The sequence below is a fragment of the Erinaceus europaeus genome, chromosome 13, assembly GCF_950295315.1.
Source record: "Erinaceus europaeus chromosome 13, mEriEur2.1, whole genome shotgun sequence".
In the NCBI taxonomy this organism is placed as follows: domain Eukaryota; kingdom Metazoa; phylum Chordata; class Mammalia; order Eulipotyphla; family Erinaceidae; genus Erinaceus; species Erinaceus europaeus.
Window position 1 is genome coordinate 3,732,612 of NC_080174.1, and position 27,237 is coordinate 3,759,848.

Here is a 27,237-nt window from a genome sequence, read left to right on the forward strand (position 1 = left end):
GTGTCAGGGCTCTGCTGGGTGGGTGTCAGGGCTCTGCTTGGTGGGTGTCAGGGCTCTGTATGGTGGGTGTCAGGGTTCTGCAGGTTGGGTGTCAGGGCACTTCGGGTTGGGTGTCAGGCCTCTGCAGGGTGGGTGTCAGGACACTGAGAGGTGGGTGTCTTGGCACTGGGTGCCTGCCATAGTGGAATCTGGGTGTGGACAGGGGCAGGTGAGCTGTCTCTGTGGTCTCCCAATGAGAGAGAATGCTGAGGCTACACTGCATGAAGCCCCAGAGAGAATGCTGAGGCTACACTGCATGAAGCCCCCATTAGAGCCCTGACCTGGGAGTGAACAAATAAGTACACTGGAGCAAAGACAGCAGGCCCCCCTTACTCCCCCCCAAGCAAGTACTGGACACCCCGTCCCCGGCTGAGCTGTCCCCACGTCCCAGTGACCCCAACCGATTCCTGTGACTGGGCTAGTCTCCTGCTGCTCCCACCCCCAGTCAAGACCTTTCCCACAGCACCGTAGGGCCCTGGACCATGGCTGCATGCTGGGCAGGCAGAGGGGCAGCTGTCACCGCCAAGCTCTAATGAGGGGCACAGGGGAACACGCCAGTCACTTGCATCACTGCGGAGGTGCAGAATGGGCCTCCGGCTTCACGGCTTTCATTGAGTCTGACAGCATTCCCGGAGCCTTTAACTGAGTCACAGGCCAACAGAAGTGATTCCTGGGACAGGCTGCCCAGTGGCCCTCTGGGCCTTTCTGGAAGGCCTCCCTGGGGCTGGGGAGGGGCACTCTCTGAAGGGTGGGTGGTTCTCGTCCATCACCGATGGAAGAAAGCTTTCCTTCCCAGGCTGCCTCTCTTCTCTCCTGGGGCAGGGGCCAGGGGCAGGGAGGGAGTTAGGGCTTGGACTGCAGGTCTGTTCCATTGCCACCATTGCCACCATCTCTACTATTGTAGGAGCTTTCACCCCAGGGACCAAGAGAGGGAGGAGAAGGAAGGGAGGGAAGAGGAAGAGAAAAGTTGGAAGAGGAGGAAGAGGAGAAGGAGAAGATAAAAGGAGGAAGAGGAGAAGGAGGAGGAGAAGGAAAAGGAGAAAGAGGAGAAGGAAGAGGAAGAGAAGGAAGAGAAGGAAGAGGAGAAGGAGGAGAAGGAGAAGGAAGAGGAGGAGGAAGAGGAGAAGGAGAAGATAAAAGGAGGAAGAGGAGAAGAAAGAGGAGAAGGAGGAGAAGGAGGAGAAGGAGGAGAAGAAGGAGGAAGAGAAAGGGAGAAAGAGGAGAAGGAAGAGGAAGAGAAGGAGGAGAAGGAGGAGGAGGAAGAAGAGAGGAAGAGAAGGAGGAAGAGGAGGTGGAGGAGGAGGAGGAGGAGGAGGAGGAGGAGGAGGAGGAGGTGAGGCCTGTGTCCAGCCTGGAGGTTCTGTGTGCCACACGGAGGTGCCCTTGTGCCCCAGCCCTGGTACTGTGCTCAGTGCTCCAGTCCCAGCCACACCCCAGGACAGCACCTTCAGGACCCTACACCCTTCACAAGGAGCTGGGTCATCTGCTCTTCTTTTATGGGGACAAAGGCAGCAGGGACAGTCACACGGCCAGTAGGGATCTACAGCTTGTCAGACACGGGCAGGTGTTGTGGAGCCCAAGCTGTAGGCCCAGCTGTGAGTGGGAGGACCCCGTGGACACTGCAGCCACGAAGCTGCTGGACTCCCCCTAGGGGTGCTAGTTAAGATACGATCTTCTAAAATATTTTCCATATTTATTTATTTTAATGAAAGAGAGGTACAGGTAGACTAGAGCCCTGCTCAGCTCTGGCTGATGGTGATACGGGGGATTGAACCTGAGACCTCAGAGCCTCAGACAGGAGAGTCTTTTGCGGAATCACGATGCTGTCTCCTCAGCCCAAGAGAAGATCTTAGAATTAAAAAATGAAACTAGTCTAAAAGAGACCCAGTGGTGCTGCCGCATGCAGACTTTTTTTTCTATTCCATTTGTTTTCCTTAAGCACCATTTGTTCTTTTAAACAAATCATTGTGCTTTTTACTAATCAAGTTGGTTTACAATTCCTTTTTTTTTTTTTTAAAGATTTTATTTATTTATGAGAAAGATAGGGGAGAGGAGAGAGAAAGAACCAGACATCACTCTGGTACATGTGCTGCCAGGAATTGAACTCAGGACCTCATGCTTGAGAGTCTAGTGCCTTAGCCACTGTGCCACCTCCTGGACCACAGTTTACAATTCCTTTGAGGTACCTAGTAACTCGCTAATAAAAGACGAGACCTCACTGTGCAGGCTGCGCGTTTGCAGTCTCCCTAGAGGGCAGCAAGGGTGTTAGTCACACAGGCTTAAAAAATAAAGCTGAGTTTCTGTGCATTGATTTGACTGGGGACCCTGCGCTGAGACCAGAGTCTCCGAGGATCACAGGTGTAGGTGGCCTTGTCCCCCTGCCCTGCCTGCCTGCTGTCACTGAGCCTGGGAGGCTCAGAGTCTACAGGAATGGCGTTAAGGGCTGGGTCCCATCATCACTTCCTGCCCAGCTCCACCTGCCTTGCGAGGGGGGCCCCACACCTGCCCCCAGAGTCACGGTGAGGGCTCTTTACTGTGCAGAAAGGAGGGTGACCGGGGGGCCCTCGGGGTCCCTCACTGGGCTGTTTGCTGCACAGAGGACCTAAGAGGGGCTGGGGGTGGGTGGTGGCAGGCACACATGTCAGCTCATTGCCAGTGAACCCACGAGGGGTGGGCCTTGCCACCACCAAAGCTGACAAAGATGGGAGAGGCCCATGCACCCAGACAGGGAACCCCAACTCCAGACCTCTGGAAGCTTACTCCCCTGCCCTGCCCCCAGCACTTTTCACAGCAGAAACAGAACCCAGAGGACCCAGAGAGCCGGGTGGGCTGAGCCCAGAGCAGCTGCGAGGACGGGCAGACTGGGCTGGGATGGCATGTGTCGTGGCTGCTGTTGGCACAGAGGCTGTGGTCTGGGCTTCTGTGTTCCCAAGGTGGGGAAGGGCTGTGTGACAGGCCCCAGGCTGTCCCCACCATGGATGGAAGCTGCCATGCCTCTCGGCGGTCACAGCCACCTCTGGCCGGAGGCTCCATGAGAAGTATTACAGAGAACAGACACATCTCTGGGAAGCTCACCACACACAGCTCACCGCCCAGGACCTGCAGCGGCACAGCTCAGGGCCATCGGCTGACGACTGAAGGTGTGGTCCTGGGTATGAGCACACAGCAGCCAGGCCTGGCAGAGCACACATCTGACTGTGTGTGAGGCCCTGGGTTTGAGGCCTGACCCCACACTGGAGCACCATGGGTGGTGGAGTGGCTTTTTTCTCTCTCCTCTATGTCATTCTCTTTCTCCCTCCCTCCCTCCCTCCCTCCTTCTCTCTACTGTTCTCTAAAATAAGGGAGGAAGAGCTTGTCCCTCAAGTTTGCTCAGAAGTGCTCTCCTACTCTCAGAAGCTGGAAGGGGACCTGCCTGTGACCCTGCAGTTCCTCTCCTGGGCATAGATCCTGAGGAACCCAACACACCCATCCAGAAAGAGCCGTGTGCACCTGTGTTCACAGCAGCACAATGTGTAACAGCCACAACCTGAAGCAACCCAGGTGTCCAACATCAGATGAGGGCTGAGCAAGCTGTGGTCTAGATACACAGTGGAATACTACTCAGCTATTGAAAATGGTGACTTCACTGTTTTCAGCCGATCTTGGATGGAACTCGAAGAAATTACGTTAAATGAAAAAAGTCAGAAACAGAAGGAGGAATATGGGATGATCTCACTCTCAGGCAGAAGCTGAAAAACAAGACCAGAAGAGCAAACACTAAGCAGAACCTGGACTGGAGTTGGCGTACTGCACCAAAGTAAGACTCTGCGGTGGGGGTGGAGTTCAGGTCCTGGAACATGATGGTAGAGGAGGACTTAGTGGAGGTTGTATTGTTATGTGGAAATGTTATGTATGTACAGACTATTGTATTTTAGTGTCAACTGTAAACCATTATTCCCCAATAAAGAAATAAAACAAACGGGGTTGGGCGGTGGCACAGTGGGTTAAGTGCATGTGGTGCAAAGTGCAAGGACCAGTGTAAGGATCCCGGTTCGAGCCCCCGGCTCCCCACCTGCAGGGGGGTTGCTTCACAGGTGGTGAAACAGGTCTGCAGGTGTCTGTCTTTCTCTCCCCCTCTCTGTCTTCCCCTCCTCTTTCCATTTATCTCTGTCCTATCCAACAACGAGCAACGTCAACAATAGCAATAATAATAACCACAACAAGGCTACAACAACAAGGGCAACAAAAGGGGGAAAAAATGGCCTCCAGGAGCAGTGGATTCATGGTACAGGCACCGAGCCCAGCAATAACCCTGGAGGGAAAAAATAATAATAATAATAAAGAAATAAAATAAACAAACAAATAAATAAGTGCTCTCCTGCCTGTTAAGAGCCAGGCTGCCTCCCCCGGGCCTGCATTAGAAACAGCCAAGCCCCTGAGCTTCTAGAAGACTCAGGCATCACTGCTGCCTTGGGACAGCGACCCTGTCATGTGCACACTGGGACATGTGACACTGTGACAGCCCTGAGACTGAGAAACAGCGTTTCACGCCCCCCTCTGCAACCCCAACCCCAGAGGCACTACTGGGAACTCACCCTCACACACTCACTCACTCTCCCCCAGACACCCCCAAACACGTCCAGGGCTCAGTCTCCCCCGATCCAGCAGCACACCTGCCAGCTGACAGTCCCAGAATAGCCAGGCTCCGAAAACCTCCGGTCCGAATGCCTCCCTCCCCCACATGCACCTGTCACCTGGGCTCCCGTGTCCCAGCCCATGACCTTGTCCACGCAGAACCCAGGGAGCTGTGACCCTCCTTGACCTTGATTCACCTCTGCCCAGCCTCTCTGCACACTCTGCCCTCCAGCCCCCCAGAGTGTCACCCCTAGAGGGACAGAAGGGTGGGCTCGGGCTCCCTGCTGGGTCTCCACCATCACAGAGGAGCTGGAGGCTGGGAGGCAGGGTAGGGGGAAGGCTGGGTTCCAGGCCCCCTGTGACTCCCCCTGCTGCCCCGTGGGACAGCATCCTGACACAGGACAGTGACCGAGAGTCACAGACCAGCCGCCCTGGGCGTGAATGAAACACATCCAAGTGCAAGGAGCCGGGGCTCACGGGACATGGGTTCTGGGCTCAGCTGGGGACAGAGAAGCCCTCCTTTTGCCCGCTGTCACCCCTGCCAACTCCTGCGGTCCTATGGGACAGGAGCAAGGGAGGAGGGGGAGGAGGGGCATGGCTACCATCCCTGGCGCTGCTGGCTCTGAGGGCAGGGAGCTGCAGTGTGGTGGGGGGAGCCCAGGGACAGTGGCCTGAGCTCTGTCAGCTTGGGGCCAGGTCAAATGACAGGGGTGCTTGCAGGACAGGGGGACAGGGGAGTGTCCTCATACCTCGACTTAGAGAAACAGTGGAGACCAGAGGACCCAGAGGAGGGAAGGAGGAGTCTGCAGCAGAACGGAGGACTGTCACGCTGATGGGGGACAGCAGGCCCCCAATGTCACTTGTGACTCAGATGGCGTTTCCCTCCCAGCAGCCCCCAGACAGCTAAAGACCAGCTCCAACAGAGGCGAGAGCTGCGACCACGCACCTCAAATGGAGCCCCAAGGCAACAGAGAAAGATACTCACTAAAAGCTCCCCATAGAGCCTGGAGAAGGCGCGACGGACACGGGAGAGCATGGGGGCAGGTCAGCCAGGACGGGGACGCGGGTCCTGCCCAGGCCAGGGATGGTCACGTTGCCACATGGCGGGGCCAGCCTCCTCAGGGCAGTGTGAGTGCCAGTCAGGCCCAGCCGCTTTTAGAAACTGACTTAATCCAGCACCTTGGGGTCAAGCACCTAATTTAGGGACGAGGACACCTGCTTGCTACCAGCCTGCCCGTCCCCAGCAGGGTCCAAATGCCAGGGGTAGGAGGCAGGGGTGCAAGAGGGCACCGGGCAGGGGTGTGTCCCCCCACCACCGCTAGGGGAAGTGCTGACCTGGCCCACTGGGCAGGTCAGCAGAGAGGGCTCTTCTCTCCTTATCTCTGCTCATCCTGGACACTCTGCTTTTGTCATTTGTCAAAGTCTCTGACCTCCATGGACCAAGTCAGCTTTCTCCGAAAAGAAGTCGAAGCCAGGAGAGACTGAGTTTACACCAGAGTCCTGTCCACTCACGCCGCCAGATCCGAGCCCGGGAGGGTCTCACAGAAGTCAGGGAGCCAGCTGGGCCGGTAGAATGTGGACCCACGTCTGGGCTCCCCGGCCCATCTCTGGAGAGAAGAGTTGGTCTCTCTCTTTCTTTCATGTGACATAAAGAAAACTAATCTTTAAAAAAAAAAAAAAAAAGGAATCCTTGCAAGGACTGGTGTAAGGATCCCAGTTCGAGCCCCCAGGCTCCCCACCTGCAGGGGAGTCGCTTCATAAGCGGTGAAGCAGGTCTGTAGGTGTCTGTCTTTCTCTCCCCTGTCTTCCCTTCTTCTTTCCGTTTCTCTCTGTCCTATCTGACAACAATAATAGCTACAACAACAATAAAACAATAAGGGCAACAAAAGGGAAAATAACTAACTAAATAAATGAATGAATGAAAGGAAAAAAAAAAAAAGGAATCCACTGCTTCCTGGGTCCTCACTGTCTCTCTGGTTACTCAGCTCTAATGGAGATATGGATTGTCCAGGAAGCGAACCCACTGGATTCATAAAAATGTGTCCTTCACCAGGAAGCTGGTGTCCTTCACCAAGAAGCTGGTGTTTACGCACAAGGGGAAGCGAGTCTGAAAAAACATCGGAGGAAGCGAGGCACGGTTTCTCTCATCTGAGAGAGAAGAAGAGAAAAACAAGGAAGGACACCTGGAAGTCGTCACAGGTGTAGGGGTGACTTAGAAAGGACGAGAAGGAGGGCCATAAGAAAACAAATGGATATATATATATATATATATAACAGTCAGCCCATGTCTGTGACCTGGGGAGAACCGCTGCAGTTTCCAGTGGAGGGAACGGGGACACAGAGAACTGGCGGTGGGAATAGGGTGGAATTGTACCCCTGTTATTTTACAATCTTGTTAATTAATATTAAATCACTAATAAAAAAGATGTGTCCCCATTAGGACTGTCCCATCCCCTGATCCTGCACATGTGACTGGCTCCTGGCAGGGTGTTTGCTGAGGGGACCCTAAAGGCCTGTGGGCAGGGAGGGGCACCTTGGGGTCACCTCTGCTGGCAGCCGAAGGCTGTGCTTTCACTAGAGCAGCCCCGCAGGGTCTGGGTCTCCCAGACCTCTTCCCTCTGTGCTCCAACAGGGCCATGGCTGCCTCTCCCATCACCACGTGTCAGGGAGAATCCCCTCCCAGCTCTGTGGCCACCGTCAGGATCCCCGGCTGTCCTCGGTGAGAAGCGAGGGTCCCTGGGTGTAGAGGGGCAGCTGTCCAGAGCCCTTCCCTTCCCCCATGCGCCAGCACTGCCCTGGCCAAGGGGACTGAGGTGCCGACCCAGCAGGGGACGTAGCCTGCCCTGTGTCCTGTGCAGGTGGTTCCAGGTGCCAGGGGAAGCTGCTAGAGCAGGGACCGCTGGGCGTGGCCATGGCCTTGGGAGTCACCCCTCACTGTCTTCCATGCCTTCTGAGGCAGCAAGTTGCCCATCACACTGGCAGAGCCCTAGGAACGTTCTAGTAACTATGGAGGGTGCCTGGCCAGGTGCGGAAGCCACAGCTGGAGACACAGCTGCAGTGCCAGCCCCCAGGCCCGTCTCTCCTCTCCGAGGCTGTCCAGAACACATGGGGGGTGGTGGTGGTCCGCACGTGTTGTCAACGAGGGTGCAGTTCCAAGATGCAGGAGGAGAGGCTGGCTTCCACCAGCCGCCCACAGAGCAGAAGTCCCTGTCTCCCACTGTGAGCTGAGACAGGGCCTCACCGGCCGGCCAGCACACAAAAATATTTGGTCCACTACCCCAGAAGAGTCGGCTGGCGGGGTGGATGGGAAATTAAAACAAAACAAAACAAGACCAGCTTTCCTTGGTGAGTGCTGAGCTGATACACGGAGCACAGACAAGCCCAACAGAGCCGGAACTCATAGAGTATTCATGTTACCTGGGCTCATCTGCACATAGGTATGGACCCTCAGACAGGAATTAGAAGGGAGGCACGCACCCATGTCCATAGATGCATCACTCCCAGTCACCACAGCGTGCAAGAAGCCTGGATGTCTATCATCAGATGACTGTCTAAAGGAGTTACGGGCTATATACAGCATGGAGTACTACTCTGTCATCAAAAAGATGATACTGTGCTCTTTGGGACAAAGTGAATGGAACTGGAGGTGCTGATGCTTAGTGAACTTAGAGATGAAAGACAACTACTGGGTGGTCTTCTTCATATGTGGGATTTAGAGATCTGATGCACAGGGACTTGGGGAAAGAAAGAAAGAAAGAAAGACAGGAAGGAAGAAAGAAAGAGAAAGAAAGAAAGAAAGGAAGGAAGGAAGGAAGGAAGGAAGGAAGGAAGGAAGGAAGGAAGGAAGGAGAAGCAAGCAAACTCTGGTGGTTCTCTGGGAGGTGGGGATGAGGAACCCTGGTGGTGTGTGTGGTGTGGAGCTAGTCCCTGTGGGCTTACAGTCTTGTAACCCGCTATTCATCACAATATATATAGATTTGTCTTCAGGGTTATTGCTGGGGCTCAGTGCCGGCACTACAAATCCACTGCTCCTGGTGGCCATTTTTTCCATTTTGTTGAATAGGACAGAGAGAAATTGAGGGGGAGGAGACAGAGAGAGGGAGAGAGAGGGATTCCTGCTGACCTGCCTTACTGCTCATGCGGCATCCTCCCTGCAGGTGGGGAGCCCCAGGGGCTCAAACCTGGGTCCTTGTGCATGTCCTGTGCTCAGTGCTATGTGCACTTAACCAGGCCCCCCGTTTTTTTAAAGTCTTCACCAGCACTCATCTGGGGACCAGTTTGTGGCGTGAGGACCAGGTTTGAGTCTCTCCTAAGCTTGAGTTCTTCTCAGTTTGATTCTTTGAGAAACTCACCTAGAATCAAATTCTGCTTTGTTGACTTTTCAGTCACACCACAATGACACACCAGTCACATCCTGTCTGGTGAGCTCAGGGCTGGGGAGGAGGCTCTGCTCTCTCTCTCTCTCTCTCTCTCTCTCTCTCTCTCTCGTGCTCCCTCTCGTAAAGAAATGAGTCTGGGGACCAGGCAGTGGCCCCTGGTCCCCCCCTGCAGGGGGAAAACTTCACGAACAGTGAAGCAGGGCTGCAGGTGTCTCTCTGTCTCTCTCCCTCTCTCTAATTCTCCCTTTCGATTTCTCTCTGTCTCTATCCAAAATAAATAAATAAATACATACATATTTTAAAAACGAGTCTAGTAGGCTGTTAACTGGCAAAAAATAAAAAAAAAATGAAAAGAAAGGAATCTATAAAACTTATTTACAAAAAGAACTTGGTGATGAGGCAGAGAACATTTGTTATCTAGCTGTCACATTAGTCAGCAGGGAGCCACTTTACAGAGAGAGAGAGAGAGAGAGAAAGGGAGAGGGAGAAGGAGAGGGGGAGGGAAGAGGGAGGGGGAGAGGAGGAGGAGGGGGAGAGGGAGAGGTGCTTCCTCACAATCAGAGCTGAGACACCCCACACAAAAATACTGGCCCCAGGAGGCGTGACTCTCCCCACCCCATCATTAAGAACCACGGGCTTTCTTTCACTTCTCGCCTGAGATTTCTGCAGCTACAAACATCAAGAAGAGCAAGGAGACAGGGAGCCGGGTGATCAGAGACCCAGCTTTTGTCTGCAAGCTAGCAGGTGGGGCTGTGCTATCTGCGCCCACAAAATCGAGGCGTTGTGGAGGCTTCAAGTCCTTGTGCTGGCTTCCTGCTCAGAGGTGTCAACCTCTTCCACTCACAAGATTTGGGCGAAACCAGGAGGCAGGTAAACTGACTGACAGAGACTGGGGTAGCACGGCGTCTCTTCCTCTGAGGACACTGCACTGTGAATCCACTCACTCAGCTACCTCAGCCCCGTCTGGTGCGACATTCCCTCAAGGGAAGAAAACAGAGCACACCCTCATTTGCTCTAATTCTGGGCCCCTCGGCCCCTCTGAATGGGGACTTCTCCACCTCCTCTTCCTCCTCTTTCTTCCTCTCCCTCCTCCTCCGTCTCTCCCTTTTCCTCTTTTGCCTTATTCCTCCTCCTCTCTTTCTCTCTTTTTTACTAATGATTTAATCGTGATTGACAAGACTGTGGGATAAGAGGGGTACAATTCCATGCAATTCAACCCCCACCACTGGAGTTCTGTGTCCCCCCCCCCATTGGAAGGTTCCCTGTACTTTATTCCTCTGGGAGGACGGACCAAGGATTTGTATAAGGTGCTCTTTCTTTCTCTCTTTTTTTAAAAAAAATTTATTTATTTGTGTAGAGAAAGAGAGAACTTGAGAGGGGAGGTGGAGATAAAGAGGGAGGGTGACAGAAAGACACCTGCAGCCCTGCTTCACCATGTGTGAAGCTCTCACCATGTGTGAGGTGAGGGTCAGAGGCTTGAACCCAGGTCTTTGCTCATTGCTGCATGTGTGCTCAACCACGTGTTCCACCACCTGGCCACACACACACTCACACACACACACACACACACACACTCACACTCACACACACACACACATTCACACACACACATTCACACACACAGACACACTCATAGACACACTCACACACATTCACACACACACACACACTCACACACACACACACACACACACACACACTCACACTCACACACACACACACACATTCACACACACACATTCACACACACACACACACTCATAGACACACTCACACACATTCACACACACACACACACTCACACTCACTCACACACACACACACACATTCACACACACTCGCACTCTCTCCCTCTCCTTTACCTTAAAATCACCCCTTATCTCCAGCTTTGGCTACAGTGGGGATTGAACCTGGGACTTCTGGCCTTCAGGGTTCTCCTTTCCGTATGTTTCACATCAGTCACGAGTCTCATCTCCCCTAGAAACAGGTCAAGTCATGTCCTCACCTCCACTGCCTCACGGGGTTTAATTTACTTACAGAGAGAAGTGCAGTTGGACCCTGAGAAGTGAGGGTTCCCGTTCGGGAGGGGGTGCCCCCCCGCCAGATGACAGGGCCAGCCCTGCCAGGTGACAGATGGCTTCACCAGCTCTCACGGGGAAACAGAGGAGCAAAGCAGAACTGAGGCAGGTGTCGAGAACACAGCTGACAGCAAAGAGACGCAGGCTGGCTCCTTCTTCTAGAAGCATCTACAGATCGCCCCATGGCCCACCTGACCAGCTCCAAGAAAAAAATTTAAAAAGCCCATCATTTGGAAGGTCCTGCTGAGCACAGGCTTTGCAACACGCACAGGCCGGCAGAACGTTCCAGCAGCCCCTGAGCAGGGAGTGTCAGCAGGAGGGGAGATGGCTCAGCCCCGGCCAGTCTGGGGAACACCCGCCCCCCAGAATTCGGTGAGTGTGCTTCCACAGTAAGGGGTCGTGGTAGAGAAGAAACACCAGACCAGGTAAGAGGGAGACTGCTTTGCAGAACCATGGCAAAGCATCTTAATGAGCAGAACTGAAAATGGACAGAAAGGATTTTAAGTTAAAGGTGAAGTGGGGCTGGGTGACCGTGCGCGCCTTGAGAGCACACGTTCCCATGCTCAAAGACACAGGCTGAATTTAAGCCCCTGGTCCCCACCAGCATGAAGGAAGTGTCATGAACGGTGAAGCAGGGCTGCTGGAGTCTGTACCTCTCTACCTCCCCTTCCCATCTTCTAAAAAACCATATTTAGTTATTTATTATTAGATAGAGACAGAGAGAAATTGAGAGGGGAAGGAGAGTTAGAGAGAGGGAGGGAGACAGACTGAGAGACACCTGCAGTTTACTATTTGTAAAGCTTCCCCCTTGCAGGTGGGGACCAGAGGCTTGAACCCAGGTCCTTGCGCATGTAATGTGCGCACGCAGCCAGGTGCAGCCCGCCAGGCTCCTCCCCTTTCCATCTTGACTGGTCTCTGTCTCTATCCAATAATAGGTGTGTTTCTAGGTGTGTTTCCCGCCCTGAACACACCAGTAGCATTTCTTGTTCAGAGCATGCCACACTTTGGAAATGGATCTTTCTCTCACTCCTGAACTGCTTCCCTCGCCCTTCTGGATGGGACGAGACCAGCAGCCACCTCCACGGGAGTCCGGGGCATCTCTGCTTCCTCTCTGCAAGGTGGGGCACCGCCCCCAGCAACAGCGTCCACCACAGTCCAGAAGGCGGCGGCAGGGAAGTGCCCCACAGCGTGGCTGCTGGCTGTCCTGCAGACTGGCTCTCGCTCCTTCCCCCCGCGCTGCTTCCCCTGAACCTCACTGTGGGCGTCTGTGGACTCGCTCTCAGTGAGCCAGTGCTTGGGTCCTAAATTCAGCATGTACTTAAAATGGTGTTCACTCGGGGGGAGATAGCACAGTGGTTATGCAAAGAGACTTTCGTGCCTGAGGCGCCAGAGTCCCAGGTTCAATCCCCCCTCTGCACTACCATATGCCAGAGCCAAGGACTGCTCTGGTAAAAAACAAAACAAAACAACACTAACATGGTGTCTGTGATTCCAGTAAAGATTCGAATGATCATCACTTCATTTTTGTTTAATTTTCCCTTTTGTTGCCCTTGTTGTTTTTTATTGCTGTTGTTGTTATTGATGTCGTCGTCGTTGTTGGATAGGACAGAGAGAAATGGAGAGAGGAGGAGAAGATAGAGAGGGGGAGAGAAAGACAGACACCTGCAGACCTGCTGCACCGCCTGTGAAGCGACTCCCCTGCAGGTGGGGAGCCGGGGGCTCGAACCGGGATCCTTATGCCGGTCCTTGCGCTTTGCGCCACCTGCGCTTAACCCGCTGCGCCACTGCCCGACCCCCCCCTTTTTTTTTTCTATTTTATTGGATAGGACAGAGAGAAATTGAGCGAGGAGGGGGAGATAGATAGATAGATAGATAGATAGATAGATAGATAGATAGATAGATAGATACCTGCAGCCCTACTTCAACGCTCGAGAAGATTCCCCCACATGAGGGGGGTGAGCGGGGGCTCGAACCTGGGTCCCTGTGTGCCATAGTGTGTGTGCTTAACTGGGTACACCAACATCCCCTTATTTCATTCTTAAACAGCTAAAACAACTGTTTTAGTTGCTGATTAATTTTTGTGAAAGAGAGAGGCAGAGGGACTGTTTCTGGCTCACGTAGCCCCGCAGAAAAAGAACATTCCCCGTGCTTACACTCAGATCCTGTTTGGCTGGCGAAACTGTTTGTACTCTTTCTTTCTCGGGGCTGTAAACTGACTCAGTATATTTCTGTTTGGAGCTTGGTGGCAAGTGAGAAGGTTGAGTCCACGCTGAGAGATTTGTGACCTGAATTCCACACAGAGGGTTACGCGCCCTCCCTCCCACCCCGAGCTCAGGCTGCTCTCTGGGGATGCTCCGCAGAGCTGGGGGCTGGCAGCTTCTGTGTGAACACGGACGGACGGACGGACGGACGGACGGACGGACATGCGGCCTCTCCCTCCTCCTGCCCGGCACGAGCACAGAGCCACCAGTGTCACCAGGCAGGGCGCTTGGAGGACAGGGGCCAGCAGCCCCTGGGCTGGGGAGAGGCCAGCATGGGGTCCGGGCCAGGCCCTGCATGCTCTGCTCCATCTCTCTCCTCTCCCCTCCCCTCCCCACCCCTCCCCTCCTCTCTCTCTTCTCCTCCTCTCTTTTTCTCTCTCCTCTCCTCTCCTCTCCTCTCTCTCCTCTCCTCTCCCCTCCCCTCCACTCCTCTCTCTCCTCTCCTCTCCCCTCCCCTCCCCTCCTCTCTCTCTTCTCCTCCTCTCTTTTTCTCTCTCCTCTCCTCTCTCTCCTCTCCTCTCCCCTTCCCTCCCCTCCCCTCCCCTCCTCTCCTCTCCTCTCCCCTCCCCTCCCCTCCCCCTTCCCTCCCCTCCCCTCCTCTCCTCTCCCCTCCCCTCCCCCTTCCCTCCCCTCCTCTCTCTCCTCTCCTCCTCCCCTCCTCTCTTTTTCTCTCTCCTCTCCTCTTCTCTCCCCTCCTCCCCTCCCCTCCCCCTCCCACCCTCCCCTCCCCTCCTCTCTCCTCTCCTCTCCCCTCCCTCCCCTCCCCTCCCCTCCTCTCTCTCCTCTCTTCTCCTCTCCCCTCCCTCCCCTCCCTTCCCCTCCTCTCTCTCCTCTCCTTTCCCCTTCCCTCCTCTCCTCTCCTCCCCTCCTCTCTTTTTCTCTCTCCTCTCCCCTCCTCCCCTCCCCTCCCCTTCCCTCCTCTCCTCTCCCCTCCTCTCCTTTTATTTTAGGTTAAAAAGAAGCCCACTGGGGCCTGGAGGTGGTAGAGTGTACACATCACCGGATGAGAGGGAGACTGCTTTGCAGAACCATGGCAAAGCATCTTAATGAGCAGAACTGAAAATGGACAGAAAGGATTTTAAGTTAAAGGTGAAGTGGGGCTGGGTGACCGTGCGCGCCTTGAGAGCACACGTTCCCATGCTCAAAGACACAGGCTGAATTTAAGCCCCTGGTCCCCACCAGCATGAAGGGGATTGAACCTGGGACTTTGGAGCCCCAGGCACGAGAATCTCTTTGCAGAACCACTACACTATCTACCCCCGCCCCTTTCTTTCTTTCTGAGACAAGGCCTTGCACAGGCATTACTTCACTGCTCCCAGGATGGGCTGTTCAGAGAGACAGACTGAGAGAAAGGGAGAGACAGCACAGCCTTAGAACTTCCCCACACACCAGGGTATCTCCCACAGTGCCAGAGTTTGGTTCTTTGCCAGGCTCAGGCCCAGTGAGCTTAGTCCTGGTTCCTGGCAGCCTCTGTCCCTTGGCTTCCGTTAAGAGTCCTGTTGGGGACAACGTCGGGGACAGCGACACTCTGGGGGCTCTGACACTTTGCTGCACCGCGTCTGCACACAGGGGACGTGGCATGGGGGCACAAGGATGTCACAGGAGCCCATGGGAAGTGGGAACTGGAGCACAGAGGGAGCCCGCTGCGGGAGGAGTCTGGGTGAGGGCCACACCTGGCTCTCCCAGAGGATCCACAGGAGACTGGCCCAGGGGTTCGTCAACCGTGTCAGGTTTAAGAGGAGAGGGTTCCCACACGGAGGGGCTTCTGGGAACTTGTCCAGGGTCCTCGGGTGCCTGGCCCCGAGCTTCCTCTTTCAATTTCACTTCTCCATGCATCCAATCTCAGCACTTAATAAAGGAAGACTGGGAAACCGCATACCCATCACGCAAGTTTCCTAGTGATTCTTCCAAGAGGATTTTGTGACGGACTCTCAGAAGCGAACTGGGAAAGACTGCAGTTAGCCTCCCCCCCTCCTCTGCCAGTCCCACCAGATACTGAGTCCAGGCTGGGCCCAAGGCCTGAGCCCGAATCAGTCAGACTCCACAAGGACAGAGCCGGGACCCCCAGCAGATGAAGGGGACCCCCGCAGTCAGAGGTCAAGCTCCCTTCTGCTGTGCCTGTCAGATGTCGTCCCCAGGCCCAGCCTGAGCCAGCTCATGGGAGCCAGATGCCCCTCTCCAAGCGGCCACCAAGGTCCCTCAACCTCCCACGGTCACAGTATGGTCAGGGACTGGGACACAGGCCCCCTGTCACCTGCCCTTTCCCTTCTGGGTGACGCAGAGGTTCCACCACTTCCTACAGGGAGGCTTTCAGGGAGATGGCTCAGCAGCGTAGCACAAGGCTTGCATACACAAGGCACCGGGTTCAATCCCTGGAGACACCAAATAGCCACAGCCAATCTCTCATCTCCCTCTGAAGGAAAAATAAGCAAACCTTTAGAAAATAAATGCCTTATGTATGGGTAATTTTATGACACAGCACCCAGGTGTGGGGTAGGGTACAGCCAGGTGAGAGGTTTGGCAACAGAGGGGTTGACAGACCTGGAAGGAAAGGCCCCTGTGCTGCCCCCAGCAGGCTCGCCCGGGAAGCGGCAGGTGTCAAACCCTCCTCCACCTTCCTGCTGCTGTAGCCCCAGCCAAGAAGGGGAGCAAGTGGCTCAGCCCTCAGCCTGTCACCAGGTGGAATTAGGGTGATCAGGAGGCAGTGACATCAAGGATGAGGTGACATGTCTGGCTCCTGCCTGCCCAAGTGTGCAAGGGAGAGTCACACCACGTGCCCCTGCTGGAGGGAAGCTCAGGGAGAGCAGCACCCTCCCCTGCCCCCTGCACCCTCCTCCCCTACACTCTCCCCTCCCCCTGCAGCAGCCAGGAGCAGGCCCAGGTCAGGCCCAGAAGCCCAGTGTGTCTGCACGTCCTGCCCCGGCTCCCTCCCTCCCTGACTGCAAAGGCCACAACCTGCAGATGGAGGCAGAGGGGACCCTGGAGACAGAGGCTGAAGCTCATCCCTGAGGGTCCTGCCTTCCCTGAAGGGACCAGAGAGCTGGGGGACCAGGGGCTGGGGTCTCTCTCTCTCTCTCTCCATCCCCTGAGGGTCCTGCCTTCCCCAGAAGGGACCAGAGAGCTGGGGGACCAGGGGCTGGGGTCTCTCTCTCTCTCTCTCTCTCTCTCTCCATCCCCTGAGGGTCCTGCCTTCCCCAGAAGGGACCAGAGAGCTGGGAGACCAGGGGCTGGGGTCTCTCTCTCTCTCTCCATCCCCTGAGGGTCCTGCCTTCCCCAGAAGGGACCAGAGAGCTGGGGGACCAGGGGCTGGGGTCTCTCTCTCTCTCTCTCCATCCCCTGAGGGTCCTGCCTTCCCCAGAAGGGACCAGAGAGCTGGGAGACCAGGGGCTGGGGTCTCTCTCTCTCTCTCCATCCCCTGAGGGTCCTGCCTTCCCCAGAAGGGACCAGAGAGCTGGGGGACCAGGGGCTGGGGTCTCTCTCTCTCTCTCCATCCCCTGAGGGTCCTGCCTTCCCCAGAAGGGACCAGAGAGCTGCGGGACCAGGGGCTGGGATCTCTCTCTCTCTCTCTGTCATCTACTCTCCTATACGGCTTATACTGTCTTCTGTGCTTCTGTCCTTCCTTTCTCCCAGTCAGTGCTCATCTTCTCCCTGAAACACGACTGTCTCTCTCTGTGTTTCCTCCATGGAGGAGTCAGTTGAGAGCCCCCAGGAGCGTGTCCCCCCAGCTGGTTCCTTTACGACTTGATGATTCAGATGGCCAGGAGCCAGTGCTGAGGCCTGATCCCCACCCTCAGGGAAGAGCTTCACTGAAACAGATGGAAGGGGACATGCTGGGCGCAAGCAGACCCCTCATCCACACGGGAAGGACTTATCTAACTCCTGCCTGCCCCACACACATCCCACCAGAAACTCCTCTGAAAGGACCATGAATCTAAGACCACCAGGCCGGAAATGGGCCGGAGCCGAGGCCCAGCAGCCCGTCCCAGGTCGGGCTCCGCAGCTTCCCCCCCCCCCCGCTGGGCGCTCACTTCCCGATGCTGCTTTCAGACTTTCCTTTGCCTGCACCCTGACTCTGCTCGTCTTACTTGTGCCTGATATTTCCAGCACCAAGGATGAGATGAGCCACGGTGGCTTTTGTGCCCACGTGTGCAGGGGAGAGCCTTACCACGCGCCCCCACCCTGCTCACTTCAAGGTGGGGTCAGAGGGACCCCCCCCCAGAAGGAGACTCTCTGGGGTCTGTATCTCAGGGTGCCGCCCCCTGGGCTGCTTGGAAAAGGCCAGCCCTGGAGATGGGGGTGGTCCACAGACACGAGGGGGGCACACGCCTGTCCCGCCAGACACACACGTCCGTCCACACCAGGGAGGAGGGAGGAAGGTTCTAGAAGAAACACAGGACTCTGGCTTGGTGCCAAGCATCTATCTGCAGGGGTGAGGTTCTGTGAGCCCAGTGCCCCTTCCTACAGGATAGAGGACTCGGGCTCTGGCCTGGCAGGGAGGAGGAGTACGCTGTGAGGCCAAGTGCACAGAAGAACTGAACCCTGGCGGGGAGGCAGTTCAGTGGGCAGCGCATGGGCCTGCCTAGGCGTGAGGGCCTGGCACCTCGTGGGAGCATGGAGGGTAATGGAGCAGAGCTGTAGTGTCTCCTCCGCCTGTCTGTCTCTCTCCTCTCTCAGAAAGAGAACAGGAAGTCGGGCTGGAGGTCAGAGACAGAGCAGAAGTTGTGGGGCACAGAACTGTCACCCGAGGCCCCCCCCCCCACTGCCCCCACGGTGCCGGGCCCCCTGTGGCCACCCCAGGACAGAAACTCTAGTGACATATGTCCAGGGAGGACAGAGCCAGTGGGGGGCGTGGCTGGTGACTGCTGCCCCTGCTCCATGCTGGGCTCAGGCAGGGACCCTCCAGGTGTCCCCACTGCGGCCACTGACCAGGTGGACATCCAGGGGACATGCCTTCAGTGACCACAGCCTGCAAGACAGCCCTGCCTGGGCCAGCAGCGGGTCAGGGCCCCTCACTCAGCCGGGCACAGGAGGACGGTTCCTGAGCACAGCTGAACCGGGCGGCCGCCCTGCCCGTTACTACCTGATGGCCCTGCGGGAAGCTGACTAGTGTCACCCATCCCCAGGGCCACCTGCCAGAAGCCTCGGTGCTTGGGGACTCTGGGGACCTGGCTTTCTGTTCACAGAACTGATTGGCACACTGTCCCTATCTCCCTTACCCTCCTCACCAATGTCCCCATGTCCTCAGCAATGGCTGTGGCTGAGCTCTGGCTGCAGAATCAAGGTGGGGTGAGGGGTAGACAGGGGCATTTCCCTCCAGCTCTGGGGGCAAGGGGTGCTCACAGGCCCTTGTCCCATCCAGCTGGGACTGTGGGAGCTGAGGTGTGGCGGTCACTGCTGCCTCCTGTCCCCATGTCCCTACGGGCCTCCCTGCACCCTCCCGCTGCCCCAGCACCCACCTTGGGCGTCCCTTGCAGGAAGTCTCTGGGCACCTGACCCCCTGCAGCCGGCGTGTCCTGTGGGCCTGGGGTGTCCTCACTAGCAGCTGGGGGGATGGGGGCTCCTGAGCACAGGGTCCCCCAGGCCTGCCGTGTGCCCGGCCGTTCCTGGGCCATGGCGCCAGGCTGAGCACAGAAGAGCCTGGCAACGCTGCGGGGGGGGGGGGGAGGGGGAGTGGTGGGAGGGGAGCTCTGGCGCCATAATGGGGGTCCCGGGGGAGTTGCTGCTCTCGACACAGCCTCCAAGGTGATGGCTGGGGAGCACAGTGAGCAGATTTCTGCTGCCACAGAGCCTGGGGCCACGGTGCCCTGGAGCTGCCACAGGGTAGGGGCATGGGCAGGCCTGGGGGCAGATTGGGGGGGCCGAGGAGCAGGGGGCAGGGGCAGTCCTGTGTTCAGGGGGCAAGGTGGGGGGGTCTGTGGGCAGGGTGGGGGGCAGAGGGGGCCTGGGGGCAGGGGAGGGGGCTGTGTTCAGAGTGGGGGCCAGGGTGGCCTGGGGGCAGGGTAAGGTCAGGCTTGACAAGCCCCAGAGCAGGTGGGTTCTGCTTCAGCCTGGACATGGCGCACCCTCACTCAGGCCTTTGCGGCTTCCAGAGGCCGTTTGCCCCCACCGGGCAGTAAGGACCACAGGTCCCTGCTCACAGGTGCAGCACGAGTGGTCAGCCACGCTTACTGCCACCCGGCCAGCTCCAGTCAGGGCTAGACACCAAGGGCTGGTCTCTGACCGTCCCACTGTCAGGCCACTGGAAGGGCACAGGGGGGCAGCTGCAGGGCTCATAAGCTGAGGCCCCAGGTTCGAGCCCTAGCACCACCTGTATGTGCCAGATTGATGCTGTTTCTCTCTCTCTTTTTTAGAATTAAAAAAAATACATTTATTTCATGTGATAGGAAAGACAGAAGTTGAAAAGAAAGAGGAAAGAGAGAGAGAGAGAGAGAGAGAGAGAGAGAGAGAGACCTGCAGACCTACTTAACTGCTTGTGGAGCCTCCTGCCTGTAGCTGGGGACCCAGGGCTTGAATCTGGGTCTTTTCTCCACATGACCAACTGCACCACCGCCCAGCCCGTTTCTCTCTCCTAGTAAACATTTTCAAATGTATAAAAGCTCCTACAAACTGGCAGTACAGAACCTCTAAGAACATGCATCTTCACTCCCACCTGCTGCTCCCATAAAGAATTCGGGTCCAGCCTCCCAAGAGGGGAGAAATGTCAGGGGAGGATGAGCAGAGGGCTCTGAACCCTAATTCCAGCAGGACCCGGGGCCTCAGCTTATGAGCCCTGCAGCTGCCCCCCTGTGGGGGCATTCAGAAGTAGTAACAGGTGTAGGTGTGACTTAGAAGGGAAGAGAAGGCAGGGCCAGAGGGAAAATGGGGAAAACTATGTCAATCCAGACAGATAATGCTAGAAGTAAGTCAGCCCCATCTGTGCCCTGGGGAGAACCACCGCCGTTTCCAGTGGAGGGAACGGGACACAGAGCTCTGGGGGTGGGAACAGTGTGGGATTGTACTGTTATCTTACAATTTTGTAAAACAATACTAAATCACTAATAAAAAAACCCATGTCTACGCTGGCCTTTACCGGTGCTCTCCAGGGGTGTGGGGGAGCAAACACCCTGCGAGCAGGATGGACACCGGGCAGGCAGGGAGCCCTGTACTCAGGCTGAGTTAAGGAAGTACCTCTGGTCTAGAATCTCTCAATTGCTTCTTGCTCCTGGCAGTTGGCACACAGAGGCAGAGCAGGCCCGGTGCCCTTCCTCCTTCCCCGGCTCAGCGGTCCCAGGCTCCCCAGCTCAAATGTCAGATCCCCAGGAACTCGAACCCAGTCCCAGCTCCTTGTCTAAGACCTGCAAGGTGAGAGCTGCCCACTTTTGCCCAACTGAGCCATCTTTAGAGATACACGTGTCCCTTGCCCTGGACACTCAGAGTCTGAGGCTGATGAGGGTGTGTGTGTGGGTGTCAGGTAACCACACAGGAACAGGGTGAGCCTCGTGCCCTCTGCTCACCTGCAGGGTGTGCATGTGCGTGTGCATGTGCGTGTGTGTGTCACAGCGTCACCAGCCAGTGTCACCACAGGGATGGCCACTGGGGACAGTTCAGACGGCTCCTCTAGGATCACAGGGATTTTCTGAGATGATGACTTTTCAAAAGAAAGCAAAAGGCATATAAAGAGCTTGCAGCAGGGCCAGGCGGTGGCGCAGCGGGTTAAGCGCACGTGGCGCAAAGCGCAGGGACCAGCCTAAGGATCCCGGTTCGAGCCCCCGGCTCCCCACCTGCAGGGGAGTCACTTCACAGGCGGTGAAGCAGGTCTGCAGGTGTCTGTCTTTCTCTCCCCCTCTCTGTCTTCCCCTCCTCTGTCCATTTCTCTTTCTGTCCTATCCAACAACAACGACATCAACAACAATAACAACAACAACAAACATAAACAACCTTCAACAACAGGGGCAGAAAATGGCCTCCAGGAGCAGTGGATTCATAGTGCAGGCACCGAACCCCAGCAATAACCCTAGAAGCAAAAAGGCAGCTAGGGAAAGGCTGCCTATCTTAGCAAGCCTGCGAAGGCCCGGGTTCAAGCCCAGTACTGAAATGAGAGCACCACAGACAGCACTGGAGGCTGGGGTGGGGACTCTGTGAATGGTAGAGCCATACTGGGTGTCTTTCCTCTCTTTGTCCGCTGTCTCTTTGTGTTTCTGAGGATACATAATTAAAATAACTGGCCTCTGGAGGCCGCCCGGCCGTGATGTGCTCGTGTGAGGCACCAGACTGGCTCTTGGCATTGTATGAATGAGGTGGAAAGAAGGATCCCTCCCACTCCCACCCCCATCCCCACACTCCTATACCATCGGATGTGGGGACCCTGAGGTCTGTCCTGGAAAGAGACGCCCCCTCCGGTGCTGTGAACATGAGCTCAGCAGCAGCCGAGTCCCACCCGCCAGGCTCCGTGTCCCCACACCATCGGCCCGGATCATGGGACATTCAGGGCTATTCTTTGCCCCAGTTCCTGGCTGAGCCGCACAACTGAGCCTCCAAGACTGGGCCTGGCTGGAGAAAGGGGACCCAGGAGCCCCGACAGCCCTGACCAGGATAAGGTCACCCCCAGGACTGCCGACCCGTGCCAGTTCAGAGCGTTGCCACTGTTGCCCTTGGATGCAAATGCCACGAGCAGCAACACATTCAAGTGTCCTGCCAGCCGGGTCCCCACATGCTCCCAGGAGGCCTGGCCGAGGGGTGCAGGGCTGGAAGGGTGAGAGCCGGCCACCACACCCCCAGGCGTGAGCCAGACCGAAGCCCGGGCGTCACAGAGGGAGAGAGCGGAGGCCCCAGCACTTGATTGCTGTGCACTCCGGCCCCCCGACCAGTGCCCGGACACTCGGGGAGCACCTAACCCGTCTCCAGCCTTCCTCGGATGCCAATACCACCCAGGACAGACCCAGCACCCCTGCCCAGTCCCCCAGAAAGGCTCCAAGGGGAACTGAGCTCCCACCCACAGCGGCCACCCCGGGGAAGCCCCCCAACCTGTGAGGCACCTGCCACCCGCCATCCCAGCTCCAGCTTGAGCTTTGAGGGGTCGCGGTAGAGACTGTCACAGCCAGGACAGCAGGTGTTCAGGGACAGGCACCCTTACACAGCGCCCCTGCTGTCTGGAGGCGGAACTGCAGAGCTTGTAGGTGTGTGTGTGTGTGTGTGTGTGTGTGTGTGTGTGTGTGTGTGTGTGTGTGTCCACCATCTGGACTCCACATGAGGGGGGTCAGGCTCTAAGAGCAGCCAGGGGACAGCCCCGTTGCACTAGGAGCGAGCAGGGGTCACTGGAGACGCCAGAAGCCAGGGTGCCCCCACCCACCGTGGGAAACAGGACCCCTCCCCCAAGGAGGGAGGACCAGAGGGGACACTCACCTGGGCCGGGGCCTTGGCGTCCTTCGAGGCCGGTTCACACCTGCCCTGTGGAGCAGAGAGAGCGGCTGTGAGTCAGGGGTCTGGGCCAGCCCCGGGGGCCAGCCAGGGGACACCGACCGGGCCCCGCCGAGTCCTGAATCTGAACACGGGTGTCCACATGGCCTGGCCCATGGGTCTTTCAGGAGCAGGAAGGAGCCTGGCCCGGGAGTTGGGCACGTGTGGGCAATTGTCACGGGGCTGCAGGCCATCAGCTGAGGGCTGTCACCTGCGGGGCCGGGGGACACGGCACTGGGGCACTCAGACTCCACGATGCAGGACGCTCCTACCTGCTTGGATCACACCTCGGGCAGAGGTGCAGACATGGCTACAGGAGTCAGCCTCAAACACATGCACACACATGCACACACGCATGAACACACAGGCACAGGCATGTGACCTGGTGGTGGTGCACCTGGTTAAGCGCACATAGTACTAAGTGTAAGGACCTGTGCAGGGATCCAGGTTCAAGCCCCTGGCTCCCCACCTTCAGAGAGACTTATTCACAAGCAGTGAAGCAGGGCTGCAGGTGCATCTCTCTCTCTCTCTCTCTCTCTCTCTCTCTTTCCCCTTCCCCTCTCAATTTCTCTCTGTCCTATCCAATAAAATGGAAAAAAATTGGCTGCCAGGAGCAGTGGATTGGTAGTGCCGGCACTGAGCCCTAGTGATAATCCTGGAGGGAAAAGTAAATGCTGGTGAAACAAGCTGAGAGGTTCTAGTCCACATGTACTTAGGGTCCCCAGGCCAGGACTCGGGGTATCCCTGTCTTTGCACACACACACACACACACACACACACACACACACACGGGGGTGGGGGGCAGGCAGCTCAAGGCTCACTTTCCTTTTTCCTTTGGAAAGAAACCCATTAACATTCCTTTTCCTCATCTTGCAGAGCCGAGGCCTTGCGCAGACCTGATTTCATGGCCCCTGGGCTGCCTTCCTCATTCAAGCAGATGGCAGCCAGTACCAGAGCTTCCCCCAGTGCCTTAGCTCCACCATGTGGCACCGGGGCTGGGACTGGAGATGTGTGCATGGCTGGGTGGGCGCCCCATCCACTGAATGATCGCCAGCCCAAGAAATCGATGGAATTTATCTATTTATTCCTTTACATGAGAGAGAGACCATAACACTTCCCGTCCGCCTCTGGCTCATGGTGCTGCCAGGATTGAACCGGCGCCCGGGGCACGGGAGTCCGAGTGCTGGAACTCTCTGCGAAGGCCCTGGCCCTCCTGCTTCTGCTTTCTGCCTCAGCTGGCTGTCCTCACTGTCACTGCAGCTGGTGCCAGGAGCAGAAGGGACAGGGGTCCTGGAGCCACTCTGCTGGGCTTCCCCGAGGGACACAGGGACACAGGGCTGGGGGGGGGCTTGCATGCACACCGCACCCCTGCTTCCCTCAGTCTCCCTCTCCCCGCCTGACGTGTCCACCACCAGGTGGCAGCAGAGCACAAGCTGGGGCCTCTCTGTAGGGCTCCCTCCCCACCTGCCCCCTGCGTCCCCCCTCCCCAAAGGCCGCAGCCTCGACCCCTGCGGACCCAGAAGGTTTCTGCAAACCTGCCCGCTTGGGCCATTTCCTGCTTACTTACGGGGTTGTGACAGTTTTCTAGATAAACAAGTCAGCCCTGCATCCCTGGGTCAGGGTCAGGGGGACGGGCCTGGCTCAAGGTGGGAAGAGGAGGAAGGAGAAGGGAGGGGACCCAAAGCGAGTGGCAGAGGGGACCCAGGTCACCGGCTGCCCGCCGCCATCTCTGCCTTCGGTTCAGGGGTGACGGTGTCGAATCCTAATGACAGCAGTGGGCGCACCAGAAGTGGAGAGGCTAGAGTGGAAACACAGCCTGTATATTTCATTTCCTTATTTATTTATGACTGGCTAGGAACAGAGAGAAATCAAGAGGGGAGGAGGAGACAGAGAGGGAGACAGATGGAGAGACACCTGCAGCCCTGCCTGCAGGTGGGGACCAGGGCCTTGAACCTGGGTCCTCGCACACCGTGACGTATGCACTCAACCAGGTGCGTCACCACCTGGCCCCGAGTGTAAATGCTTCCTTTAACAAACCCATTTCAGTGGCTCAGGGCATTTCCCGGCTGGCAGAGCCCAGAGCTCACACCCCAGCACGTCCAAAGTGGTGCTATTAATCCATCTTCGCTCTCTCTCTTCCTCCCTGCTTCCTTCCCAACTCTCATGGTGCAATGAATAAAACTCAAACAATGTTACACTAATGGACAGGTGGGATTTTGTAGGACACAGACAAAAAAAAAGCCATGCTGATTATGATTATCATTATTTGCCTCCAGGGTTATTGCTGGGGCTCAGTGCCTGCACCATGAATCCACTGCTCCTGGAGGCCATTTTTTTCTTCCTTTTGTTGTCCTTGTTGTTGTAGCCTTGTTGTGGTTATTATTGTTGTTATTATTGTCATCGTTGTTGGCTAGGACAGAGAGAAATGGAGAGAGGAGGGGAAGACAGAGAGGGGGAGAGAAAGACAGACACCTGCAGACCTGCTTCACCGCCTGTGAAGCGACTCCCCTGCAGGTGGGGAGCTGGGGACTCGAACCGGGATCCTTGTGTTTTGTGCCACCTGCACTTAACCCGCTGTGCTACCGCCTGGCCCCCGCCATGCTGATTATTTAAACTACACACAGGCCTCACATCAGTGGAACAGCAGCTAGGACTTCACAGATCAGACCCAACAGAAATCCTGCCATCTTGGCAGGGCAGCTGTGTCCTGCAGAGGGCGAGGGCGGGGTGGGGAGTGGAGGACTGGGCAGGGGGAGTGGAGGACTGGGCAGGGGAGCGGAGGACTGGGCAGGGGAGCGGAGGACTGGGCAGGGGAGCGGAGGACTGGGCAGGGGAGCGGAGGACTGGGCAGGGGAGCGGAGGACTGGGCAGGGGAGCGGAGGACTGGGCAGGGGAGCGGAGGACTGGGCAGGGGAGCGGAGGACTGGGCAGGGGAGCGGAGGACTGGGCAGGGGTGGGGAGCGGGGGACTGGGCCGACGTTCTGCTGGCTGCTGACTTTCCTGCCAGCTTTCATCAGTTGCCCCAGTCACGGTTTTTGGTCCCGCTGGTTCTCAGCTTGGCCAGCAGAGGGCAGCAGAGTTGAGGGCAGGCGGCATAGACCCAGTGCTGTGAACTGGGCCTTTGGGTGCGGGGCTGGGGGCACCAGCAGTGGGTGCTGAGTGAGGGGCTTACCTGCAGCAACTGTGACACGCTCCCTAACAATCAACAGAAAACCTGACTGAGTGTGCACATTACTATAGTGAGGCCTCAGGTTCGAGCCCCCATGGCCCACTTGAAGGGGGGAAGCTTAACAAGTGATGAAGCAGGGCTGCAGGCGTCTCTCTGCCACCCCCTCTCTGTCTTCCTCTGCCCTCTCAATTCCTTGGTCTCTACCCAAAATAAAGAGAGAAAATAAAATTAAAGACCCGGGAGCCAGGAGGTAGCGCAGTGGGTTAAACGCACGTGGCGCAAAGCACAAGGACCAGCGTGAGGATCCCGGTTCAAGCCCCCGGCTCCCCACCTGCAGGGGAGTCTCTTCACAGGTGGTGAAGCAGGTCTGCAGGTGTCTGTCTTTCTCTCCCCCTCTCTGTCTTCCCCTCCTCTCTCCATTTCTCTCTGTCCTATCCAATAACAATAACAACTACAACAATAAAACAAGAGCAACAAAATCGAATAAATAATTTTTTTCTTTTATATTTATTTATTTTCCCTTTTGTTGCCCTTGTTTTTATTTGTTGTTGTAGTTATTGATGTCTTTGTTGTTGGATAGGACAGAGAGAAATGGAGAGAGGAGGGGAAGACAGAGAGGGGAGAGAAAGACAGACACCTGCAGACCTGCTTCACCACCTGTGAAGCGACTCCCCTGCAGATGGGGAGCCAGAGGTTCGAACCAGGATCCTTATGCCAGCCCTTGCGCTTTGTGCCTTGTGCACTTAATCTGCTGTGCTACCGCCCAACTCCCAAATAAATATTTTTTTAAAAAAAGAAAGCTCTTTATTATATATAAAAAAAAATAAAGACCCACCAGCAAGTCCAGGCCCTCCCCCGTCAGGTCTGAATCTCCTGCTTTGTGTAAGATTGAACAAGGTGTCAGAGGGGCCTGGTGGTGGTGCACCTGCTTGAATACACATGTCTCAATGCACAGGGACCTGAGTTTGAGCCCCCAGACCCTACATGCAGAGAGAAGCCTTCGCAAGTGGTGAAGCAGGGCTGCAGGTGTCTCTCTGTCTCTCTCCCTCTCTCCCCCTCCCCTCTTGATTTCTGGCTGTCTCTATCCAGTAAATAAATAAAGAGAATTTAAAAGAAAAAAAAAAAAAGGTGTCAGCGAAGCCGGCTTATGTAAACATTCCAGTTCTTTGAGCCAATCACTTCTAAAGTTTGATCCCAAACAGATGAGACTCAGCACATCCACAATGCGGAGAAATAGGACGTTTACCCAGCAAGAGAGAACG

The 27,237-nt window shown here is 56.3% G+C and overlaps 1 protein-coding gene across 2 annotated transcripts in view; it reads right to left on the bottom strand.

Moving 5' to 3' along the window:
- RPS6KA2 (ribosomal protein S6 kinase A2) overlaps positions 1 to 27,237 on the bottom strand; it is a 130,366-nt gene that overhangs the window by 69,413 nt on the left and 33,716 nt on the right. For both annotated transcript variants that reach the window (XM_060205148.1, XM_060205150.1), the window contains exon 3: positions 22,753 to 22,797. In XM_060205148.1, the coding sequence (XP_060061131.1) occupies positions 22,753 to 22,797 (45 nt within the window). The remainder of the gene's footprint in view (positions 1 to 22,752; positions 22,798 to 27,237) is intronic.